Here is a 25,258-nt window from a genome sequence, read left to right as displayed (position 1 = left end):
TGAAAACCCTGACGATGGTGTCGGCTATGTGCGCTGTCTTGAAACTATTGCCTTCTCACAATTCTGTAATTAATAACAGATTGTTGTAGAGTTTGGCGAGCCGGGGGAACATATGTCCCACTCTCTCCGTCAGTTTATCTGCAGTACGCTCACAGATGGTGTGTATATTGCCATTAAAACAAGAAATTGTTGGGCAAGTGGAAAAGTAATTTTGTTAGCACCTCGGCCGAGTAAGGGGATCTGTGGAGCGGGATACAGGGGGATATAGCGAGCACTCGGTGAACCCAAGGTCCCTCAAGTACAATCGTTTCGTGTGTACCCCTCGCGAATGGCTTCACTTTGGTTCGAGCACCGACGTCGTTTCCATTAGGAGCCGGATAGATATCTTGTAGTTAGAGCGGTTAGTACAAGGCTTATACATGTATATCTCTAGCATTTCGAACGGTTAGTACAGGGCTTAGATATCTGGCACTGTAAACAGACTTTTACTAGGCTTTGATATCTAGCATTGTAAACACACTGTAGAAAGCTGTTATATCTTTAGCATTTGAAACTGATACAAAACTTCTCCCTATCAACGGTTAGTCCAGTGCTTATAGATATTTGTTATTTTGAATGGTTTGTTTGTTTGTTGTTTGTTTGTGCAAGGATCATGTGTGTATAGTGGTCAGTGCCAGGCCAAATATATCTATCGCATCTGACCATTTCAGCGATAGGTACAATACTTTTTCATGGAAAGATTGTTCTTCTTCATTGTTGTGTTTGTTAATCCAAGAATCTAGGAGTACTGACTGACTGAGTATGGTTTTACGCCATTTTTAGCAATATTCCAGCAATATCACGGCGGGGGACACCAGAAATGGGCTTCACACATTGTACCCATGTGGGGAATCGAACCCGGGCGTGAGGAGCGAACGCTTTAACCACTGGGCTACCCCACCGCCCCCTAGGAGTACATGTATTTGTCCTATGTCGTTAGTGCAAGAACGTGGATACATTTGTTTGGTGTTGTCGTTAGTGCAAGAACGTGGATATATTTGTCTTATATGGTCGTTAGTGCAAGAACGTGGATACATTTGTCTGGTGTTGTCGTTAGTGCAAGAACGTGGATATATTTGTCTTATATGGTCGTTAAGTGCAAGAACGTGGATACATGCAAGAACATGTTTGTGGTGTTGTCGTTAGTGCAAGAACGTGGATATATTTGTCTTATATGGTCGTTAGTGCAAGAACGTGGATACATTTGTCTGGTGTTGTCGTTATTGCAAGAACGTGGATATATTTGTCTTTATGATCGTTAAATGCAAGAACGTGGATACATTTGTCTGGTGTTGTCGTTAGTGCAAGAACGTGGATATATTTGTTTTATATGGTCGTTAGTGCAGGAACGAGGATATATTTGTCTGATGTCGTTAGTGCAGGAACGAGGATATATTAGTCTGATGTGGTCGTTAGGGCAGGAACGAGGATATATTAGTCTGATGAGACAAACTGCTTGTATGTTACTTACATAACCTAAGGACACAGCAAGACACCTTTTCTTCTAATGGTCATTGAACTCCCTTACTTACACATCCACTGGACACCTTCGTTTACACATCCACAGGTCACGTTCATTCACACAGCGACAGGACACCTTCATTCACACAGCGACAGGACACCTTCATTCACACAGCGACAGAACACCTTCATTCACACAGCGACAGAACACCTTCATTCACACAGCGACAGGACACCTTCATTCACACAGCGACAGGACACCTTCATTCACACAGCGACAGGACACCTTCATTCACACAGCGACAGAACACCTTCATTCACACAGCGACAGGACACCTTCATTCACACAGCGACAGGACACCTTCATTCACACAGCGACAGGACACCTTCATTCACACAGCCACAAGACACCTTCGTTTACACAGCAACATGATACCATTGTTTACACAGCCAAAGGACACCTTCATTCACACAGCCAAAGGGCACCCACAGTCACACAAACTCTAGAAACATTCAGTTTTACAGCCACCTTCACTCATTGAGTCACAAGACAAGTTCACTTACACAGTCATTAAACATCTTCCATTATACAGGCAACAGACCAGTTTTAGGCGTATGTTTCATGAACATCTGACACAAAATTGATCATTAACTACAGCGACTGTAACAGATGCAGAAGAGCTAATGTTATTATAGACCCTTATAAAAACCATATCTGTGAAGTATAAAGTTCCTGGTCGATATTAATATTTATGAGATTTTGTTTCAGATGCCAATATCCAACAAAAGATGTTGCATAATGTGAAATATCCACATTGATCCCAACTGTAGCTTAGAAATATATGATTGATGTCTCAATATGAACCAAAAGTTAAATAGGTTTAATGGTTTTGAAAATAAACATTTTACTAAGTCCACATAAAGTCGTTTAATGGGAGTTGTGATTAAATAAATACCTGTATGCGAGATAAGAGTCCCTCATCGACCAGAAACTTGGTAATGGATGCTAACAAGACTGGATAGTCATCCATTCTGTACAAAATAACCGTTCAGTATTTCTGTTGCCCTCGAGAGAAAGCCCTCGAGACTTAAGAACCCAACACACCATCTCGTTCACGGTACTTCTCCCACCGAACATATTATCGCAATTTGGCTTTCTTTATACTTTTGTTGAAAGCAGAAAGGAACTCACTTGAAGTCAAAAATAAAGAATTTTCACAAAAGACAATGCATCTCACATATGTTTCGGAGAGTTTTTCTCAAAATACAACATGCAGCTGATTAACGCTCGCTCACGCATCCAAAGAAATTTGTTTCCAATTGTTAAAAACAAATGCTCCCCACGCCCTTTCTTTGGAAAGTAATTGTCGTGTCGCGTTAAGCGCAATCTCTTTACGGCTATTGGGATCGATTGATGAAAACAACACAGTGCTTTTTGTCTTCAAATGAATTTATTGTTTGGCTTGAAACAGCTTTCCGTGACTGTTGTTTTCAACAACGTTAAGGACGTATATGAAAATCGTTTCGTATGCCTTACAACGCGTGCTTTTCACTTGTATTGCAAATAGATTTCAGCACAATACTTAGGTTCGACCTTGCTTCCGTTTCCATTTGATAATGGCAGCGGGATGATGGCTCTTCATAGTCAGACGGCGTTGCTGCATTGCCATCAACATGCGGATTCAATCCCACACGTATTAAATCAACGACGATTAGAGCCAAGTCATCTTGCTTTTGTTGAAGTTCGTTCAATTGCACTATTGCTGTGAAAGCACGAAACAAAAGAGAAAATATTGACATGTGCGCTAAACCTGTTTCGCGTACTCCAACAGGTATACTCTTAATTGAAGAGACAGGCTTTAGAAACAGAATAAACGTGCTTCCGCTTTTAGATGTAATTTTCAAATACCAAAGATTTATCAAAGGGAGATAACTATGTATCATCTCCTCAGAGAAGGAAGTTCAAATATCTTGAGCGTTATTTCTGTTCTATAATTCGTCATAGAAGATGATTTCTTTGTTTGGACTTGATCAAATGATTCACGGCAGCTAAAAACAAGTTGTTTTTCAATTGGATAAATATTTATTGCAAAACACAATATGCGTCAGATATTTGTATCTGGGACTTCAAAGTCTCCTCAAATTGAAAAATCAAAGCGTTATCAACTAGATTTCTATATATATACGCAAAAACCCATGGTAATGAACTAGGTAAAGCTTTAATGCTGTCATCAATGAAAAAGATTGAAAGATGTATTGTGTAAAATTAGCACAACATTTTCTTCATCTGAATGCTAAACTAACATGCTTCGCGGAAAGCCATGGCCGCCATATTGTATGTCTTTTCAACAGAAAGCATGAAGTGCACCCATGAAGGACGCAGATACTAGGATACGGATATTTATAGAGACACGTTTTGTTCCTCCAAGATGTCACAGTTTCTAAAATAACAGAGATCTGGGCTCTTCTTTGAGTTATGCGTCTTAGGGTTTAACTTGCATGTTTAAATAACGTCGGTTTATCATACCATCAAGAGGATGAATAAATTTATTTATCTATTGATCGGAAATTCTTTCGTATTTATGACTAATCTCTATCTGGGTGTTCTTGAGAGTAAAGCTAATATAGTGTCCACGGTCAATGGTTTTAGTTTGATGGAAGAGAACAAGGAATAATAGAGCGCATAATCATAGCGTCTCTGAGTGTAAAAGGGAGGTAAATCGTCTCCGATAGGTAACACGCCCTGAGAATATCATGTTGTCGCCCATAGCCCAATGGTTCAAGCGGTCACCGTGAGCGTCTAAAATTTTGTTCCATTCAAAGTATGGTTCTTGCGGTCCTGTATTTGAGTTTGTCGCCGTATATATAAATGGAGAATGCATCTTATTCACTTACTTAAAATGACTTGGTTCAGACATGATATTTATAGTTCTGGTAGTGGTTAAAGTGTTCGTTCGCCACGCCGAAGGCCCGGGTTCGATTCCCTGCATGGGTACAATCTGTGATGGCCATTTCTGGTGTCCTACGAAGTGATATTGCTTGAATATTGATCAACGTGGCTTTAAACCACACTCATTCACTCACTCACTCACTCTGATGTCCCCCGCAGTGACACTGTTGGGATATTGCTAAAAGCGGCGTAAAACCATACTCATTCACGTGCTATTTTTTCCAGAGGTCGCGATGACGTCATTGGCAAATCCCCTTATGATACAGACCGGGTTCATCCCCGGATGATGGACAACGATTCAAGTAAGTGACCATATTATAACTCTTTAGACACTATTAGTAAGGCTGCTCCGAGTTCTTTGACTCTCGACTCCACAGGTGTTCTTAAGTCCCATATCCATAACACAGTGCCCAGTCTAGAGGTGCCAGCGCTCGTCTGTCACTCTGAATGTCCGAGTTCGATTTCCCACATGGGAACAGTGTGGAAAACACATTTAAAGTGTCCCCCGCCGTGATATTGCTGTCGTATTGCTGAAAAAGGTGTAAAAACCTCACTCACTATGTTTCAAGATATCAGTATATCATGTGGTTTGTATAAGAACTGACGCTTTTAAAGCACTTTTCCAGTCATACCACTGAAGGAATCAGCGACGATTTATTTGCCAATGTCAAAACATTTAACATTCTTGTGCATCGTAGAGCTTGCATTAAATTCTCATACAGACTCTCTACTTAATAGTTTTCTCATGAAACCAAACCTACGATTTATGTTTGGCCGCTATTGAAAGCCTATGAAAATATATTGCACCTTTTAAATAATCCCAATTTATTTTTCCGATATGATATTAAGTCGAATTTATTGGTATTAAAACATTTGGCATTAGATCCCGTATTCACGTGTCTCCCAGACCAAGGAGTACCTAAAGACGATAATTATTTGAGTCCAGATTTCCTCAGCTCTGAAATCAAGGCTTGTTGTGGGATCCATTTGATTTTTTCTTTCATTTTGTACGCATGTATATTTCAGAAAGATAACTTGTTTCTTGGACTTAATGCCAGTTTAGCCTTCACCTTCCGACTCTTGATCCGCAATATCTGGTTCCTTGTTTCAGACAAACCACTCAACCTCCACGTTAACGGGCATTTGAAAGACGCTTATAAATCAGTCGGCCCTCTCAGAAGTGATGATGATGATGACGACCCTGATGATGACAAAATGTCAGAGGATGATAGAGACGACGGTAAGTGGAGCTATCTGCCCCTGTTTCGTGTTCTTACCGCATGGGGGCGCATCCACTGTCACATGACCTTGTGTACAATGGCGGCTGGGAACCTTTGTTAGTTACGTTTGTGCTTCCATAGATTACGATCTCAACATCTTTGATTATCGGAATCAGGTACTACTGTTTCCTAAGTCCTCAGTTTCTCAAGAACATCATGAAATCGCAAGGCGGAAACACTTGATGCTAAATCGCCATAACCGGCTCGCAACAAAAGCTAACCATACATGCTCTCAAAAATCCTTCGAAGTGTGTTTTAATCCTGTGAGTTTCTCTTTAGTTCACAGACATAAAATTCATATTTCTTGTCTCGTCTCAGCGATTCCCCCATTGGTATTGTCCCCATCCAGGTGAGATGGTAAGGGGGGAGGAGCCAAGGGGGGTCGCCTTCTACCCAGCATCTTGCACGAGACTCGTAGCTTGGCTTTGTCCTGTGACAAGATTAATGCTTCGCGGGTCACAGGCTCTAGAAAATGGTTCCCTAGGTCGAAGCATTCGGAAAAAAGGACACACTTGTTTTCATTTCAAACCCGAGAAACACACTGGGTAGCTAATGAGACGTGTTGTAATATTTAACCATTTGAAAATTTAATGGCCTATAAACTGATTATTTAATAGTTCGAAGTATTCCATTTTAATCGCTTGTATTATAATACACGCAGACAGAATGTGTTACAAGAGGAATGGGTTCTCGGGCGTTCATACATTCGGATACCTTTCTCCTTACAGAAGGCACAATAGTGTCTTCAGTATAGTCATGCATAGCTAATCTAACAATTTGTTTTCTTTAAAACGAAAAAATATTCTTCTTCCATCACGATTCAAATGGGGGGGTTTATGTGTATAATATGACGTCTTAACGTGGATGTTTTTCAGGATTTATTTGAATTCACTGTGAGCTCGTTGTCCTTTCTGTCCACAATGCTATACATATGAGTGCTAGTTTAATCCGAGTAATGGCGCGTCTTGTGCAGCACCACCTCTTTCCTTCCTCGGTATAATGGAACTATTTCGCGATATAATAGAGGTGTACATTTGGTGCACTCAATGATCAACAAAAATGCCTTCCACGAGTTTAGTTTCTTGTGGAAGCAGGCCTTTCGCTGCAGTTAAAAACGACCCTAAGAAAACATATTGCATTTATCAAATAATCCCCATTTATTTTGCAGATTGTTTAAATACACCCAGTTTTTGTAGGTCTCGTGGCGAAGCCTCCATAGGCCTTCCTGACAAATTGGCTTTTGCGATCTCAAAAATCTAAACAAGTAAAATACCAGATTAAAATCAACTTTTTAATCAAAAGTTGACATCTGTGTTTGAATGAACCGACTCCCCTTCCTCTGAATGGATGCTATCAATTGACTATACAAGGGTATCATACAACGATATGTATTAGCATGCTATCAATGATTTTTAGAGAAACTTTGCATAATAAGTGATATATCACTGAAATAGTTGTAAAAGTTGCAACGTGTTGGCTGATATTGACATGACAATAAATGAAGTCTACTCGCGTTATAAATTAAGTGTCTTATTTTCCCAAATGTTGCCAAGTAAGCCAATTTTCCGATTGATTTCAAGTTAACATGACAAGTACACCAATAAAAATTATTGTCGTGCAACATGCTTTGAACATTTAATCTATGTACTGCCCTCTGGCGGAGTGTTTTATGTAAATATTCTTCCAAATTTGACAGGCTTGCTTCAGGCTCCTAAATCTCATCTGTATTAATTAGAGAATAACAGCTGTTATTGACAACTTAACGTGTTGCTTTGATCACGTCTCGTACACGACGAGATTTGTCATGTGATCTGTATATAGAAGTCATGGATGTACGTGACATACATGTAATGCTTTCTAGACATTTTTGTTAATATTGAGTTGTTTATTTTGAGTTTTACCTTATAGATGGAGGGTGTGTTTTGTGCTGTAGACATCCCAGGTATTTGTTTACTAAATGATTAGAAGGAATTGTAGTAATCTGTTCGATATCTGTGTAAAGATCCACCACTCTAGTTTAAATCAATACTCGCAAACTCAAGAAATTGTACCTGATCGACATTTGATGTATAGCGTGTGGTTTCCTAGACTACTATTTCACCAAAAAGAGCAAATAAATATTGATTTTGGCTGTCTTAACCCATAATACATTTCGCTTGCATGTAATTGACATAGTATGTTGCAAGGAAAACATACGATTGACAAGTGTTGACTCTGGTATTTTCATTCTCGTATGTAAGTAATAATATGATTCAGAAATGGGGGGCACGTGGAAATTCAATTATCTGTACTTAACATTGCAATGTACGCTTTCTGTGTGATATATACGTTATCGTGATATAGCTCCGCCTAGCTGCCGAACTGCAATTGACATTGCTTGTCTAATGCACGGAGTGACACAGGCTTCAATTACGTCAACATGTCGCCCGACTGTAGAAAATTAAACGGCTGCGTTAATCAGCTTTCATAATTACACCTTGATCACTGTGAAGTTTTCTAATTAATTTAGTATTATTGGCCGATTGAACTTATGATCAGTAAAAAGCTTTCATCAGGTTGTAACTATTCGACCCTAAGTCTTGCCAAGTTTGAACCGGCTCATGTTTCAAGTCTGTTCATATGGGCCCTGACTCAATCTCCCTAAATGAGCATTATAATTACGCAGGTTGCATTCTAGGGGACAACTCAAAACCTTATTTATTTTCATAATACGGTGAAAGCTTTGATCTTTGTGGCATTCGTTCATTTCAATTTCTGTTCCCCTGAGTTTGCCGTTGTCTCTGATTTAGCGGGTCTGCGTAATGGAGGTTTAATTTGGTTTTCCCCTTGACCGCGTGTTTTGCAAATGTTTTGATTATCGAATCCCGTACAATTCAAAGCCACATCGTCTCGGAATAACATGAGCGGTAAACCGGCAACTGTAACGTTGTATTCATGCGCAGAGAAATTATTTCAAAAATAGACATCCAAAGCGAATGATTTCTCTTTTTTCCACAATGATATTAACTAAGAATATGTGGAAATGAAGAGAGTACTCGTCTCATTAGCTTAGCGAAGAGACGGCCTAAATATCAATTATCTTAAAGGCCACCTGATACCGTTGGGAATTCTGTCATTTGAGTAATAAACATTACAGTCATGTGAATTTAGCCAGGTAATGGGAATTTTCAACCACTGCAATTGAGTGATTAGCGAAACTTCTATCACCGTATTTGCTTTGAGAATCAGGATTCGGAGAATAATAAGAACAAACAAGAGAACAAAAATACGAATTTCGACTTTTGACTCCGGGATGAAAGAACCACATTTAATGCAGTATAAACAGGAATCAGGGGGATTGTTTGCCATATCAAAGAATAAAAAGACAAGAAATCATTAAAGTTGAAAATACGACTTTTCTTGGAATGGACCTGGTGAGGTTATTGAACAAGAATCGACAAGGCTAACAGTGCAAAGATAGCACTAGCCGTGTGCCTATATATGAAGGCCGCTATTGATCCGGCGGAGATGTAATCATGCGATAAATGAATTTCGCGAATATAAGCAGATACTGGGATTTAATATGGATGTATTGTGGTGGTAGAATTTGCATTTTGTGCGTTCTTGCTGAATAAGACGTATAGTCATTAGTACCATGGAATATCATCTCATTACCTGAAGCGTGGTATCTCTACTTATTTGTTATAGGCTAATTCCATAAGTATTGAATTACTTACATTCCGATAGGCTAAATACGGCCTCCATGTGTTTGTCCTTACGTTGAAACATACAGGGGATAATTAAAGATCTATCTTATGATATCTGAATGAGATGGATTGATTGATTGGTATATTGCTTATGACCGTACACACGAAACGTGTGTTAATGGGATCGGATAGTGTTGGAAAGAAAACTCATTATGACACAAGATAAATAAGATTTCTATGATTAATAATCTGAATTGTATGTGATGGGCTTTGAAGTTCTGAGGTCTATAATTCAGTATATTCTTTTAATTATGGTTCATAGATTCAAGATAGATATTGCTATCATTATCAATGTCGTGACGGTTGCTGCAATGCGTGGAATTGGAAAACCTGTATTTCGCAATGTATCCCAAGCAAAGGTTCGACCGGTTTGGTTATTACTACGAGATGTAACACAATAATAATCTTAAATAGAAGTGTTAGCGATCATTATGGGAATAACATACAGCTTGTCAAATGATATTTTCACGTTTATTTTTGTTATGCGTTTTTTACCAAACTATTGCCATGTGGGTGAAAAGTAAGCAAATAATTAGTAGGAAGGAAACCGATATTGCTAACAGTAAACACGAGTGCAAAACGGTGTTCAACCCATTCAATACAAGTGCATTCTGTGCTATTATTGCAAAGCAAACACACGAAAACATATTTATTTTCAATCAACAAAACGCCTTCAGAGTTGCAGAAACACGAAGCCATTGCAATGTCCGATGAAGCCATATTTATCAACTTATTCCGTTCACACTAGTCCGAAAAGCAGTAAACCACATCACACAAAAAGAAAAATAAACTTTTCTGGAATCCTAAACAAATATGACTAAATGATTACTGTGATGCCAAAGAGAAGCGAACATGTAGATGCGTATTTGTTTATACATATTAGCACGTAAAGAAACATCTGGAGATTTGGTAGGATTCGCATCATATTACAAACTCCTTACAGGTCAGTGAGTGGAGTTTATAGTGCTGGGTGCAAAGCGGAGTCGCCCGTGGCATTGGGTTGTGTCCGTCTCTGTTTGCTCTGTGTTGCATGCTGCGTTCCGAGATGCATGCGTTGCAAAAAGACGTTATGACATTTTAAGACATGCACCAAATGCACGATATCACAACCGCAGCTGCAATACTAATACTACTGCCTGTACGACTTCTTATGTGTTTGATAGTACTGCTACCCTACAACTGATTGTCTTATCCGGGCTATATTACAGACGGCCGTCATATACATGTATCTGGAAAATTGTATGTCGTACAAACAAACAGACAAACACAGAAACAAGCAAAACTCCTACAGCTACTGTAAGAACGCCATAACGCTACAATAACGAACGCAACGACAATAAAGCCAGCAGCAGCAACGACAGCAGTCGCAGACACAGCCACACCCGTCAAGCAGGCGAGCAAGCGTTACATACATTCTTACATCATGTGATTTGTCGCTTAAGCATTAACCCTTGTCAGAGCCCGTGCGACACGTTTGTCCCCAGGCACAGCGCTGTCAGGAGTTTACATGATAGAGCTATCAATAGTGATGTGTGTAATCGCCGACTGTACATGTATACGTACGAAGGCTCCTCACAGGGCAGGGTTAAACACTCAAGTAGGCAGGCTGTCCAGAAGACGTTTCGGAACTAACACGTAGAATGACAGTGCGCAGTTTCTGTGTGCGTGCAACGATGTTGAACGCAACGTTAACCCCATTGTGGGTGACTGGGCACCCGTCTTTTGCAGTCAGTCACATTCGGTCTCTTTGTATATAGACAAAAAGTTATTTTAATCAAATTTAAGCAAGTAATAACAACATGATTAAGGAACCAGTAATTTGTGCAGCACAATAAAACGGCACAAACTGGTTTTCAATGCGGTAGGGAGAAATCTTACACGAAACGTAACTGTAAAACTCTCGTAAAGACTGCAGATACGGAGACAGTAATTTGTATTCCTGTTTATGGTTGTAGGATTGTAGGGTAAACGTCCTGGGGGCTGGCGGAGATTGTGGTATGGAGGGAGGGTGGGCACGTGGGTGGGGGGATGGGAAACGGGGACAGGTTATAGCGAGACTTTAGGGTTCGGATCCAAATCAGTTGGGGCTGGGGGGGGATTAGGCGGTTTGTCTGCCGGGTTTGGATCCATTAGGTTTCAACGATGAAAGGAAAACTGGCGGGTCGTATGGTTTTGTTCGGATCCACTTACGACAGAGGTTGAGAGGCCATCTGGCGGTTGGACAGTTTGCGTTCGGATCCATTAGGGTTTTTTCCCCCGGAACATGCCAGGAATCCGGTGGTTGGGTCTGTTTTGATTTTGGATCCATTAGGTTTAAAGGCGAGGGTGGGGAATCTGGTGGCTCGTATGTTTTGCTTCGGATCCACGTACGTACGTACGATGTTGCAAAGGAAGCTGACGGTTGGTCTGTTTAGGTTCGGATCCCCCCGATGAGTTTGAATCTGGTGGTAGGTGTGATTCTTTTCGGATCCACGTTGGTGTGAGGCTATGAGAAGGCGAATAGTGGATGGGGTGAGGGGGTTAATGTTAGTGAATGTTCAAGGTTGAATGATCAAAATGATAAGATTAGCTGTGAAGATCAAACACCTGTGCCTTAATGGGTAAATTAAGAGGTTGACAGTGTTTGGATTATGACCCGACTCTGAGGCCGAGTTAGAAAGGGGCAACTGAGGGGGAAACTGGTGGTTTGATGATTTTTTTTAGCGATGGGTTGACTCAGAGTCGAGGTCAGTGAGGTTCAATGTACATATGTTGAGTTTGAGCGGGACGAACATGCGGTTGAGGAAGTGGTTAGCTTAGGATTTGCTCTACCAAACATTTTATTGCTCAGATTTTATTAACGCCCGCGATGAAGCTGAAGTAACAGATTCTTGGGATGTCTACAAACTTACACTGATCCAGATATAGGGGTGGGGATGTCGGGGTGCATACCGATCGCCACCCTCCATATTAACGCAGACTTCTATAATATAAAAAAATCGGAAGTGAGCGAGTATGGTTTTACGCCGCTCTTAGCAATATTCTAGCAATATCACGGCAAGGGACACCAGAAATGGGCTTCATTAATTCGGAAGTTTTATTAATTTGGGTATTCACTGCAAAAAGACTATAACTTATAAACTAAATTATGTTGCCTACTTATTCAAACAAATATCTAAAACCAATTGCAAAATTACAAAATGAACCCCCTCTCGCCACTTTCCCCCAAAAGCTGTGTCCACGCCTGAAATATTCATTTCAAGCAGATGGGTGCATCGGCCGGCCTGTGTCAGCTCTTGAAGGGCGACAGTACCAGTAAAGGAAGCGAGAAGGAAGGCTTTGATTATTGAGATGGAATTTCACTCGATGTCTCTGCGGATCGAAATCCCCTTCCATCCATCATGAATATTTCAAACCGAGTTAGAGAACAAAAACAAATTTATATCAAATCTGTACCTGCACGAGGGTGAGGATTTGGACGTAGGTGGGAGGGAGCTAGAAACACCGGGAGGGGGATGGGGGGAGGATGGGGGATGGTAATTTCACTGATTGACTAGTCAAGCCGTGGTGTTTGACGCAGGGCACATGACAGTAACGCCGTGGGTTTATGGAGACGCCAGCCGCGACAATCAAACCTGTCAATCAATATTGAAATGGACAATCAACACTTGTGTGTTCAACTGCCTTATTGCTGCGAAACGATATAATCTTCTGCCGCTGTTTTCTGTTAACTGTCAAATGATTTAAAATTGGGAAATTTTAAACGCTGAAATTCTTTAGATATGTAAATGTTAACATTCTGAAAAACTCCCAAAGGTTTTTATTGTTCAACTTCACACACAAATACATTTTTCTTATTCGCTTGTAAGGTGCACATACACCGTTAGGTTATACATGTAAGTTGATTATATGGCCGCTTCGGGACGTTTGTAAACTACAAATGTGGATCTATGTACGTTTACATGTTCCTGAAATGGAACCATTTTTCTTTTGCGCAATAGTCAGACAAACAATACTTACCTACAAAGTATATGCAGATTTGTTATATTAAGAGAAGAAACTAAAACATAAAAGCTGATTTCATATACTTGTAAACGTATAACCTCATTCTTCAAAATCCGTATCAGTAAACGATAAATTTAAACCAACAGCCAAATTTTAATATTCATCAGCAAAATTCTTTTGTACTTTTTCACCGCGTCATCTTCCGTGTTACCGCTCTCTGCTGGGGGTATGTTTTAATATTCTTTGAGTTTCTGAAAACTGGAACAAATCTCCGCTCCAGCAGTAAAGCTAATTCATTAATGGTTTTCTTGTGCACAAAGTGACAATTACCTCTTATTGGAAACAGTCGCGTATTTGATTTTCGTATCTATGATTACCGTATAAAACTATCTTAAGGAGAGCCTTGATGGGGAAAATCTGTTTCTGTTTGAAAGATGAAACGCAAGGATGTATGTCTCGTAGATACAAACGTATCTTCAGGGATGTGAAAAACGGGTGTTGGAATGGTATTAATTACAGGAATCGCAACTCTCGCCGATGTAGGCAGAAAAATTATGTTTTTGCAATTATTTCAAATTTCTGAGAAGTAATCTAGGAATTAAAGATGACAAATTCTGATGAAAGGGCATCAACGTGATGGCTTAAACGCATGTACAACTCGCACACAGAGAACCAGTCCAGCTGAGTCATTTTGGGGGTGCCGCGTTACCCTTACTAAAATATAACGCCAGCCCCTCTCCATGATCAAGGGTGAATTATACAGAAGGTCAGTGGCTGTGTCAGTGTGGGTGGGGCCGAACGGCATGTTAAAAGAATACAGCCACTTTGATGAAAGGATGGAAAAAATCGACCTTTACTGCAGAACCAAAATAAATAGGGATAAAAAATGGACCTACTAATTAGAATGATTTAAGCAACGTGGTTTAATTTATCGTTTTGTTATCTTTTATAATCTATTTTATACAGAAAAAGATTATACGTATCAACTTTTTTATTCGGGTACTTAATGTAAGTGAAGGAGACGATTCTTCGACCATTAGGTCAAACCCGTTTTTTCTCAAAACGAGGTCCATTTTGAGGGTCGCCATTCTATTTAAACTGTATCATATTAATTACTACTCTTAGATGCAGTTACAATTGTTTTGGGGATTTTGTCCTGTATTCTATAACATTGTAATCGAGTTTATCATAATCATCTGTTAAAACCGATGTTTTGATAAAATGTGTGAAAGATTAAAATCAGAATACTTGGAAACAAACTGTTTCCTATAACTGTTGATTATGTCGTAGCAAAGCGTATTGGAAACAGACTCCGACATTCTCGTTCTGGTGAACATGGTAAGATCCCCTGTTAGGAGTACATAACGTCGACATAATAAAGCTATATAAACTCTACCACACTGCGTGTCCCACCCTGCCTCACCTCACACGGAAAGCACGTGCAAGTCATTCACACGATCTTTTAAATATCACAGGCGTTTTACGCCAAGCAATAAATTCTCCGACTTGGCGAGTCGAATATTTCCCTAGCTTATTTCCACCAGTGTCAAAAGTCCTCTCCGTCTGCAAGACGGCTAACACAGCACATAGAAACGGTTTGATGGATTACGTTTAAAATTTTCAAAGACGTGAAGTCCGTCTCTAGATGGCCGTAACCACGAAATTACTCCCACTTTGCAGATGGGCCAAACAGCCAAACTTTCATCTGGATTTGAAAAAAGTTAGCCAAGTCGTTTCAGATGCGGCACTCCATAACTAAAAGAAAATTACATTTTTTATGAAGATATGAAAAGCGCCCTCTGTGGAAGCGAAGTATTTAAGCTACATCTGTCCGGCTAAAAGGGTTAACACAGATGGCGGAGTAATCTTTGAAATCCCTCCGCTTCAGTTTGGTGGCGGAATAGATAATATAGTTCTTCGTTCTCTTTGAGAATCACATTGAGTTCAAAAGTAATTACGAACAGGCAACTGGAATGAAACAGACATATCGTGCTGCGATAGGGTGGTATTTTCCTGAGAACAGACGGACATGTTTCGAGCACGGGACCAATTCTTGAGTGCAGATGGCAGTGTTTCCTAACTCATGTAATTGCATATTTAGCATTGGGTGAAACACTGCCTTTCTGCCCTCGAAACGCTGACATCTAAACTACCCCTTACAATAATCAACGGCAGCAAATATATGCACACGCATACGCACTCGCACACGCGCACGCACAGAGTAAAAACTCTCGGACTAAGTGTATTGGGATATATATTTGTTGAAGCTGTTTTCGAGATTTTAATTAAAAAGTTATCAGAAAAATATTTCTATTTCTAAAACGAACTTTCTAACCAAGGAACAGATCTCACTTAAAGAAGAACATAATTGTTGCGAGCGTTTAGTGAGCATTGATCTGATCTTTTCGAATCAGCTGTGTTCGATTTATTCATTTATTTATTTGATAATATATTCTTAAATTGTAGTTATATATTCAGTTGTACATGATTTCATTTCATTAGCATCATAAACAATATAATCTGACAGAAGCGGACACGATTACGAAATGACCCGAATACAAAAATATAATATTCATAAGGGGAAGTACGGAAGATTTCCCGACTTGGCTAGTAACCTTAGGGGCAGCTCCCCCTACTGGTCCGATGTTTATCTTCCCATAGGGACGGTAATGAAATGTACATGTTTCTCTCTATACCCTCGGTAATTACAGAGTAACTCAAGGAGAAACTCTTTTTAAAACGTTATTTCATATCGCCACGTGCAACAGTTTTTTTCTCATTTTGTCCCTAAACTTGTAAGATTTTTCTGAAGATCTGGTCAATTATGGTTGCATATATTTCTTCTCATTGCGCGTTTCTTGCATTTTCACAGTGTGGTGTCTTTCGGTGTTCAGCATATGACACATGCAGTTTGTAAACATTCAGACGCCAGGCAAATTCTACATATCTTGACTGTCTTTAAAGTTTCATTATGCTGAAAAGATGAAATAATTTTTCTGCTGACTTTTCCACATGATCGAGTTAAATTTATGGAGAGGAGGTTGTGGGAAAATCATGTTTAGGAAATCACGTTAGTTAATGTGAGAGAAAGTACAGCATTAGGTGCTCTCCCTCTGATAGAAAAACAAGAGACGCATTTCATTTGAATACGCGCTACTGGTTTATGAAAATGTTTTGAAATTTGGAGTTATTTTACCATATTTAACATCAGTTAAAGTATATTTGAAATAGATTAAAATATTTTTCAGAAACGGGGGTGTTCTAACAAATGTCAACTGGGTGCAGTATAAATACCTTTAAAAATTCTGGCAGTGTCGGTTGAGTGATGTTTATCCGGTAATAAAATGCCACTTCTTTCAAATAATGTTTAATTACTTTGACAGCCATTTGACTTCATGTCAAACTGCGTTGCATATGGGATACTTTCATATTCAAGGTCCTCGCTGATTTAACAATTCAGTGGTTGATATTGTGAGCATCGACTCAAACTGGTCGGTGTACGAGAACACGTAGTCACCAAGCATGTCCACCCACCAATTGCCTCCAACGACCATCATCGGATCCTGGGCCCCATTTTGACACGGAATCCCTACGAGGGTGCTGTTATTAAAAATGTGGACATTAAAAAATCTTTATTTGATTGTTATGTTGGAATCGAACCGGGTCTTCAGCCGGACAAGGCCACATTATGCCAATGGGGCGAAATTAAGTTGTGAATTTATGCGTTCGACAGCAGTGTTGAAGATAACATGTGGGAGAGTGTGAGTGAGTGAGTGAGTGAAATGGGTTGAACGTGCCTTTGAACGGTAATCCAGTCATGTCACGCCGACACCACTGGGCTACCCCACCTCCCAGTTTGTCGTAAGAGACAACTAACGGGATCGGGTGGTCTGGCTTACTGACTTTGTTCATGTATGGCACCATATTGCATTTGCGCAGGTCGATCTTCACTGAATTGTCTGGTCGAAAAGTGATTATTTTGGAAACGTTTTTGAGTGCATCGTTAAAAAAAGAAACACAACCTTAATTTACCCTTTCACTGTGATCACGACTCAGTTTCCCAGACCGACTCCATTTAATGTGTCATCAAAGTGCATGTTCACACTTTCGACCATTGGTTTGCCTAATCAAGATATAACGGTATAGCTGTAGATCTCGTCTCACGTACATACGTTCTGCTGTTTTGACAAACAATCATTGATTAATTGCAGATTTGGACGACAGTGTTGACATCAACGAGTCTTTCCATGCCCCGGGGGAGGTAGGAGAGAAGGTTGGGGTGGGGCAGCATGGACACACCCCTCAGCTGTTGAACGGAGAGGCTACAGGGATCTCATCAATCGAAACGCTCCTTCTCAACATCCAAGGCCTCCTCAAGGTCGCAGCAGAGAATGCACGTCACCATGAGAGACAGATAACGCTGGAGAAAGGTACGTTACCTGCTGGTTAGTGCCAAGCAATTTCTACAACCGGGCAACGCATTTACCTTTTTACGAAGAACACCTTCTCATGACAGCAAATGAATCAATCTTTTTTCTGTTATGAAACCAGCTAAAAAACTAGATACCGGGAAAATATAATTAAATCTTTGTATCAGATAAAATATAAGTGGATTAAATAAAAAGATAGGGCCATAAATTTCTCAGTACCTGACAGTAATAATGATAGATAGGATACAGATACTACATGTATGTAGTTACTATTAACTGCCAACTCACTTCACATTAGACTGGGGCGGTGGGGTAGCCTAGTGGTTAAAGCGTTGGCTCGTCACGCCGAAGACCCGGGTTCGAATCCCCACATGGGTACAATTTGTGAAGCCCATTTCTGGTGTCCCCCGCCGTGATGTTGCTGGAATATTGCTTAAAGCGGCGTAATACCAAATTCAGTCAGTCAGTCAGTCACATTAGACTGGCAATAGACTTGATTGTAATGTAATAATACAAAGTCTCTAAACCAACCCGCTCCAAATCACCACATGTTACTCGTGTACAAGATGTCTGAGTCTCTGATTTAGATACTCTCTCCTCTTCGTTGCCGCTGCAACAACAAACGTTCATCATCTAACATGCTCTTACATATGACTGAGGGCACGCACACAATACCTCTGAATACTTTATGGCGATTTATTACAATAATGGCTTATAACCTTTGCATTCGCCCAAAAGGCATACTGTGCGCAGCCCTTTGCTATTGAGAGCTTGGTTTGAACGCAGTGCATTTCAGCTTTGCTTTAAGAGAATACATGTTGACAGATAGAAACCGTCTGTTTCTTCCCAATGGAGAAATTAAAGCTCATTTTTTCTGTCATTGATCTGCCGGGGCTATTGTTTTTCGTGGACGCAATTTGTAACTTACCCTGACGAGGAGAAAAGATGAAAGGGTTTGCGGATGCCATCAATTAATTATGACGGCTTGGTTTGCTTTTGCTTGCGCTTTGTTAGATGGTCTGAGACATTGAGGTGGTCAAATGTTGTAGTTCTCATGTTTACTTTCCACAATGTCATCATTACAACGAAATCAAGAATATATATTAAGAGAAACAAATACTCCAAATATATAACGGAATTCTTTGAGTGACATTATAGAAGTTGGAAGTCAGATAGAACAAGTAAGTATATGGATGACGACTTCTTTTATTCTAGAGCACATATGGATGACAACTTCTTTTATTCTAGAGCACATATGGATGACAACTTCTTTTGTTCTAGAGCACTAGAATAAAAGAAGTTGCCATCCATATACTTACTTGTTCTATATAAGGAAAGCAATATTTTCAACAATTTTGAGTGTAGTGTTTTCAATTCAACTGAGAGAACAACAAAGATATATGACTAAAGAAATATTTTCAACAATCTTGAGTGAAGGAGTGAGTGAGTTTAGTTTTACGTCGCATTCAGCAGTATTCCAGCTATATGGCGGCGTCAACAATTTTGAATGTTGCGGCTTCAATTCAATTGACGAGATAAAGTGTGGAAATGTTCAATCATGTGTTTATTTGAGTATTAGACAGACACACGTTTAGTCATGAATACTTAAAGAACACTGATATTCTCATATTCGTCAATGTAGAATCCCTGTATAGTACTCGGTCGTTCTGTACAAAATATTCATCAAATGGTCCAAGTTGTTTTTCATCTAAAATGCCAATGGGCACCAGATTACAACTGTATCTATCTTAACAACCTTTCACGCCACACAAGCACAATAGATAACTACACGAACTAAATAACGACATGTTTTATGCATAAAGCTATCTATGGAGAAACTCGACACACCGAAAACACAAAAACAACGATAAACGAGCAGGAAGCGAAATAAGTAAAATTTATCAGACGCCTCCCCAGTGCCCTTCACATCATAAATCATATCGTTAAACCATGGTGGTAGAAGTAGTGGTTGGCTGGTTATTGCCGCTCACGTTGAGCTTATGACGTGACAATGCGGGCGTCGCCAATGTCTAAGCTTTTTCAATAGCAGCGTTAACTGTGGGTCCCGTGTCTCCTCTTGCTCCGAATGGCCATGGCCATTGTCACTGTTGTCTTCACGAACGATGAAACTACCAGAGAGGTAACTTAACACAGACAAGTACAGAGATTACATTTTATTAGATTAATCTATTATGTAATTACATAAATGATATCAATAATCAGTTCAATTACTTTGAAATAAATTTAATGAAATGAATTTTGTCATTAGCCATTACTCTCAATTACATTACTCACACACGTTGAAGAAATCTGTACTATAGAAAACATCCCTCTGTAGACTATAAACTCTTCCACGAAAGATAAATGCACCTGCTTACAAATGCAATGCCGAATGGAAGTGGGGATGGGGGGGGAGGAGAGAAGTTGCATTGTCACAATGTAATATTTACAACAAATTCACTTGTGCCAATTTAAAAAAGGACCTATGTAAAATTGTTTTACATAAGATGTTTTGTTAGACAAATAAAAATACAAATCGATAAAGAGATTGGGACTTTTACTCTGTAAGAAGGAACCGACTTCTGTGCTGTAATAGATTTCTTTAGCATTCGGTAAATGGAGAAGCTTTACCAGATGCCCATTAGATAAAAGACAGTCTTTCATACACGAGATGCTTCTGAAAGATGTATGACTGTCTATAGAATAAACGTAATGTGTCCTTTATGGAATATGAGGTTCATGCAGTCGGTATCGTAAGGCGATATTCTAACAGACAGCTGTTCTCGGCAATAAGCTATTCTATTCATGTCCAACTTATTAAGCACTATTTCCAAACAGTCGGGATGTCACAGACCAAATAACATTGGCGAGGATGACAGACGAAAACATGCACATTCATGATAGATAAAACAGAATTATCTCTCTCAAAGTCTATTATCTTTATACATAAATTTCTCTCAATGTTGGACGATAACACTCATGATGACGTCACAAATTACCACACTCGTGCGCATAAAGAGATCTGCGCATTTGTTCCTTTGATCGAAAAACCATCAATTACCATAGATCAACAATCTCAAGCAACCCCGCCGAAAATATTACCGATTTATGTATCAATATCGGCTCTATCATTATAGGAAGTTTTACAACAGGTACAAGGCAAACCTTCAAGCGGCTTTCATTATCAGCCGTATCTCTTTGCGAATGCGTTATTCCCTCTCGCAAGCGTTTCCATTTCCAATAAGTATCAGAGCTCATATTGCCGGATTTGCGTACCACTGATTGCAAGATATTAATCTAGCTATGAAAATTCTGTCATTTCCTGATCACTACGATTTCATATAAATGGCTCTAAATGACACTACACTGCTATCAAACGGAATCTCAGCCGGCAAAATGCGTGTTTCACAGTAGGAAAAACAGACATCAAAAATTGAATGAACCTTCAATTTTACGAGTGAATAAATTAGTTTTGTCTGACACCATATTACTGCCTCTGACAACCTCGGTGGTGTTTTTTCGCCCGGCGAGACCACTCGAAGGGGAAAAGGGAGCGTTACGTTAATTGAGAGAAATATCGAGGAATGGTTCGCTCAAGGAATGAGCTTCCTCTCGGTGCGTTATTACAGCTGTAGAGATTCGGCGATTTCCGCGTTAACATCTCCTGCATCAACTTCATCCATTTATTCTCTCAATGGTGAAAGATTGGTATCGGTTGATGAATCTGATAGGAACGGTGGACAGCGTGTCGCATGTCGGCAACACATCTGTAACGGCAGCGTGTTGAAACACTGCTTCAAATTATTCTCACTTAGATTACTCCACGGCTGTAAAATTGCACGTGTTTCGAAATTGTTGTCGATTTCAATACGATTAGGCTGCCATGCCTGTTGCTGATGATGATGATTATTTGATGATGGCCATCATTGGCGTCATGCTTCATCATCATCATTGGCGCTCTGTGAAAACCCTATATAAATCCTTATGAATGGGTTGCCCTTATCATCATCATCATCATCATCATCATCATCATCATCATCATCACCATCATCGTCATCACCATTAGCGCTCTGTGCAAACCTTAAATAAATCCTTATGAATGGGTTGAAAAGCACTCATCATCATCATCATCATCATCATCATCATCATCGTCATTGCTGTGGAATGTAATGAATTCCTCGTATTAGGCATACGATTCTTAATAAAGCCTCTAGAATACCTATACTATGGCAGAATGATTGCCCTTAATTTTCTTAACAATATGTTTCCCAATCACAGTCAAACATATCCGCTCGAACCTCGACATCTCATCAACGTTACGACGTTGTCGATGTCGGTCCATTCAATGTTGCCGGAGGAACACGGGCCGTCGATGAAGATGGCGAAAAGGGAAAAGATTGGATTTTATAAATAATTAAGCGCTTGCCAGTCAAACTCGCATAAATCAGAGGCTGATTCAATTTCATTTCGGATTTTGATGGTTATCGTTAAGAATGGCTACTATGCTCTTCGTCTCTATTAGGCCAGGGACCTTGGTCTATTGATCTCAAGCTAAAACAATGAATTGCATTTGGAGAACACATTAGATGAAAATGTCATTTTGCAAGGACATTATATCATTAGCACATTTCTAAAAGCTAACGTCTCTTTGTAGGACTAATGATAGTATGAAGAGAATGTACGCAGAGAAATACCCAACGCGATGTCCATTTGGACCTCACTGAGAAAATGGCCCCCTAAGGCAACTTAAGAAAACAAGGCGGAACGGGCAGATAGATAGATAATGAGATTTGATTGGGAGCGCCATCTGAGGACGCGTTTATCAAAAAGATAGAACTCCGATTCTCTTAACATGGGTTGAGAATTTACAAGATGTACAAACTCAACATCAATAAAGGTTTATGTTACCTGTTCTCCGGCCTTTTTTTAGCATCTTGAAAAACGCAAGATTTTTCTTGTCATGACCATTATGGAGCGACAGCTACAATATTTATGCTATAAATCGCTTTTCTTTCCTGTAAATCAAAAGCAGCCTATACGGGCCCAGTCTGCGAGTCTGCGCCGACCGGGCCACAACTACAGAAACGATAAGAGCTCAGAGCTCTTGTAATTACATAACTAAAAAACAAAGACGCTTCTATGCCGTCTAACCATTTTCATTTGTCATATAAGTAATTTACGAGCATTAAATGGAGAACAGATACTCTTTAACTGTCGAGTATAAATCACTTTAGCTTTCATTTGGCTTAGTCGATTTCTTTTCAATCTCGCAGCACCATTAAAACCATTACACTAGTTGTAATTGCGAAACCTTTGTATTTTACTCCGTGATTTAATGGAGGTCAGAGTGAAGAGGATTTAAGAGACTTCTGATTTTGAAGAAAATCCTTCGATTCTAAAAAAAACCCTCATTAATTACTCAGGATTTGAAATTTAAAAATTAAATGAAACATGTGACAAAATAATTTGAAACTTGAAAACGTAACTTTAAACTGAATTCCACGACTCAAATGACTCAACTGGTGTTGAAATGAGGTTTAAAGTATGTACCTTGTATTAAGAAGATACAAAGGAAGTGCAAGCCTATCCTTCCCAAATAGTTCAGAATTAAAACCTTGTTTTCTTTTCCCTCAAAAGAGAATTTGTATTTCGATACGGCTCCGCTTGGAATGTTAAGAAATGCGTCTTCCATTGAAAGTTAAAAGTAATATGCGCGCTCCGAATGTTCTCATTGAAGTTGTTCCTTAGAGAATCTCCCGGCGTATCAAATACTGCTTTTAAACAGCGAATATAACATTTCTTTGTTGTTGGGAATATCTTGAAACATTTGATACAAGGTATTTTTCTTCTCACAAAGAGAATCTCTCGTGCGATGTATATGGACTATCATGTATCAACTATTCATATCATATAAATTACAACACAGAGAAATACCAATGTAAAACCATATAGCGATTTATAAAACATCTCTGGTTCCTAGTCAGCATCCTTCGGTAGATATTAACTGTTTGGCGCACTCTGTTATCCCCCAAATGCTTCACTGCATCCCCACAAAGTGAATCGGGATCGTTTTCGACAAATTTACATTTTGTTGATTAAGCACCCAACACGACTGAATACGGGGAAATAACGAGGGTGTACCTAAAGGAGTGTTTCGGAAGCCCAAAGGATTGTGTGGTCTCCAGCCGATTGTCCACAAGTCTCGAGCAGACAAGATAGCCCCCTTCGAGGGACGATGAATGGAGTTGCTCAAGCCATGGATGAAATTTTGCATCCAGCCGGAAAGGGAATGACATTTCATGAAGATTGTCATTACGGAGACGAAATAGAGAAATACCAACAGTTTAACCAGGTCACTTGTCTATGAAAATACGCCGCATCCAAGCGGCTACTTAACTTCAATATTACCCCGCGGGTCCTGGGTCTCTGTTACCAAATACTGTTGTTACAAAAAAAGAAAATAGGGAAGAATCCGAATGCAGAATGTAATTATAGGTTCTCGTTAAACATTTCCGTGCGTTAGGCGATCTAAATCGACATACCCTGTATCGTATTTCGTTAATAACGCTATGCAAATTTTTAAATTAAATGTTTAAATTTCATTGTTGATGAATCGTTTTAAGTACAAACTTGCATCGTTTGTTCATAATTAATTTGTAATTATGTTAAATTTTATTTGAATACTGAAATGTAACTGTCTTGACAAATATTCGGCAAACGTGTGTTCACTTGTCACGTGATACTTGTTACCTTGTCAGCCATATAACACAGTCTATATTTACGTCTATGGTGTATCAGAACGTGTATTCCTTAAAAAATATTTTCCGCGGTATTTTTAAAAAATGTATACAATGTAGAAACTGATTTGATAAATACAGGTGTTGCTTCTATAAACTTGACATCAGTTGTCTCCCTCCCTTCGTGTTTTTTGTAAACTGTTAAAAATATGTTTGGTAAAACTCTTCTCTTGTGCGTGATCAGGGCCTGCTGGGGTCAACGCATGACCCTCTTCGTTGTGGATTTTATTATTCTCGGCTGTTGGTATGTTTCATTTCTAAAGCCTTGGCTATTTAGGTCTTTTGACTTTTTTGTTATCACTATATTTTGAATCGACACCCTGTTCTTAGCCACAAAATAATTTTGGAAACATGCTTGGTCAGGGCAACGTGGCTATTCAGTTTGGCCATTACTGCAGGATAGGACATTCAGCTCCTTTAAGCTAGATTAGGCACGTATCATCACTAGTCAAGTTATGCATGGTATACCCTCGGGTTTGGCGTAGGGGTGGGGGTGGGGTGGGTGTACTTGATGGGGTAGATGGGATCAAAAGAAGTATGGGGTGCATCAAACACCCCGGATTATGGTCAA

The 25,258-nt window shown here is 39.5% G+C and overlaps 1 protein-coding gene across 2 annotated transcripts in view; it reads left to right on the top strand.

Moving 5' to 3' along the window:
- The window catches only part of LOC124272268 (dachshund homolog 1-like), a 90,286-nt gene that overhangs the window by 49,047 nt on the left and 15,981 nt on the right, over window positions 1-25,258 (top strand). For both annotated transcript variants that reach the window (XM_046707433.1, XM_046707432.1), the window contains exons 4-6: window positions 4,676-4,752; window positions 5,562-5,690; window positions 17,672-17,890. In XM_046707433.1, coding sequence (XP_046563389.1) covers window positions 4,676-4,752; window positions 5,562-5,690; window positions 17,672-17,890 — 425 coding nt within the window. The remainder of the gene's footprint in view (window positions 1-4,675; window positions 4,753-5,561; window positions 5,691-17,671; window positions 17,891-25,258) is intronic.

The sequence above is a fragment of the Haliotis rubra genome, unplaced genomic scaffold (assembly GCF_003918875.1).
Source record: "Haliotis rubra isolate DU_JTF1 unplaced genomic scaffold, ASM391887v1 Scf168, whole genome shotgun sequence".
Classification (NCBI taxonomy): Eukaryota; Metazoa; Mollusca; class Gastropoda; order Lepetellida; family Haliotidae; genus Haliotis; species Haliotis rubra.
The sequence above is the reverse complement of the archived record's forward strand: the minus strand, read 5'-3'. Positions and strand labels throughout refer to the sequence as shown.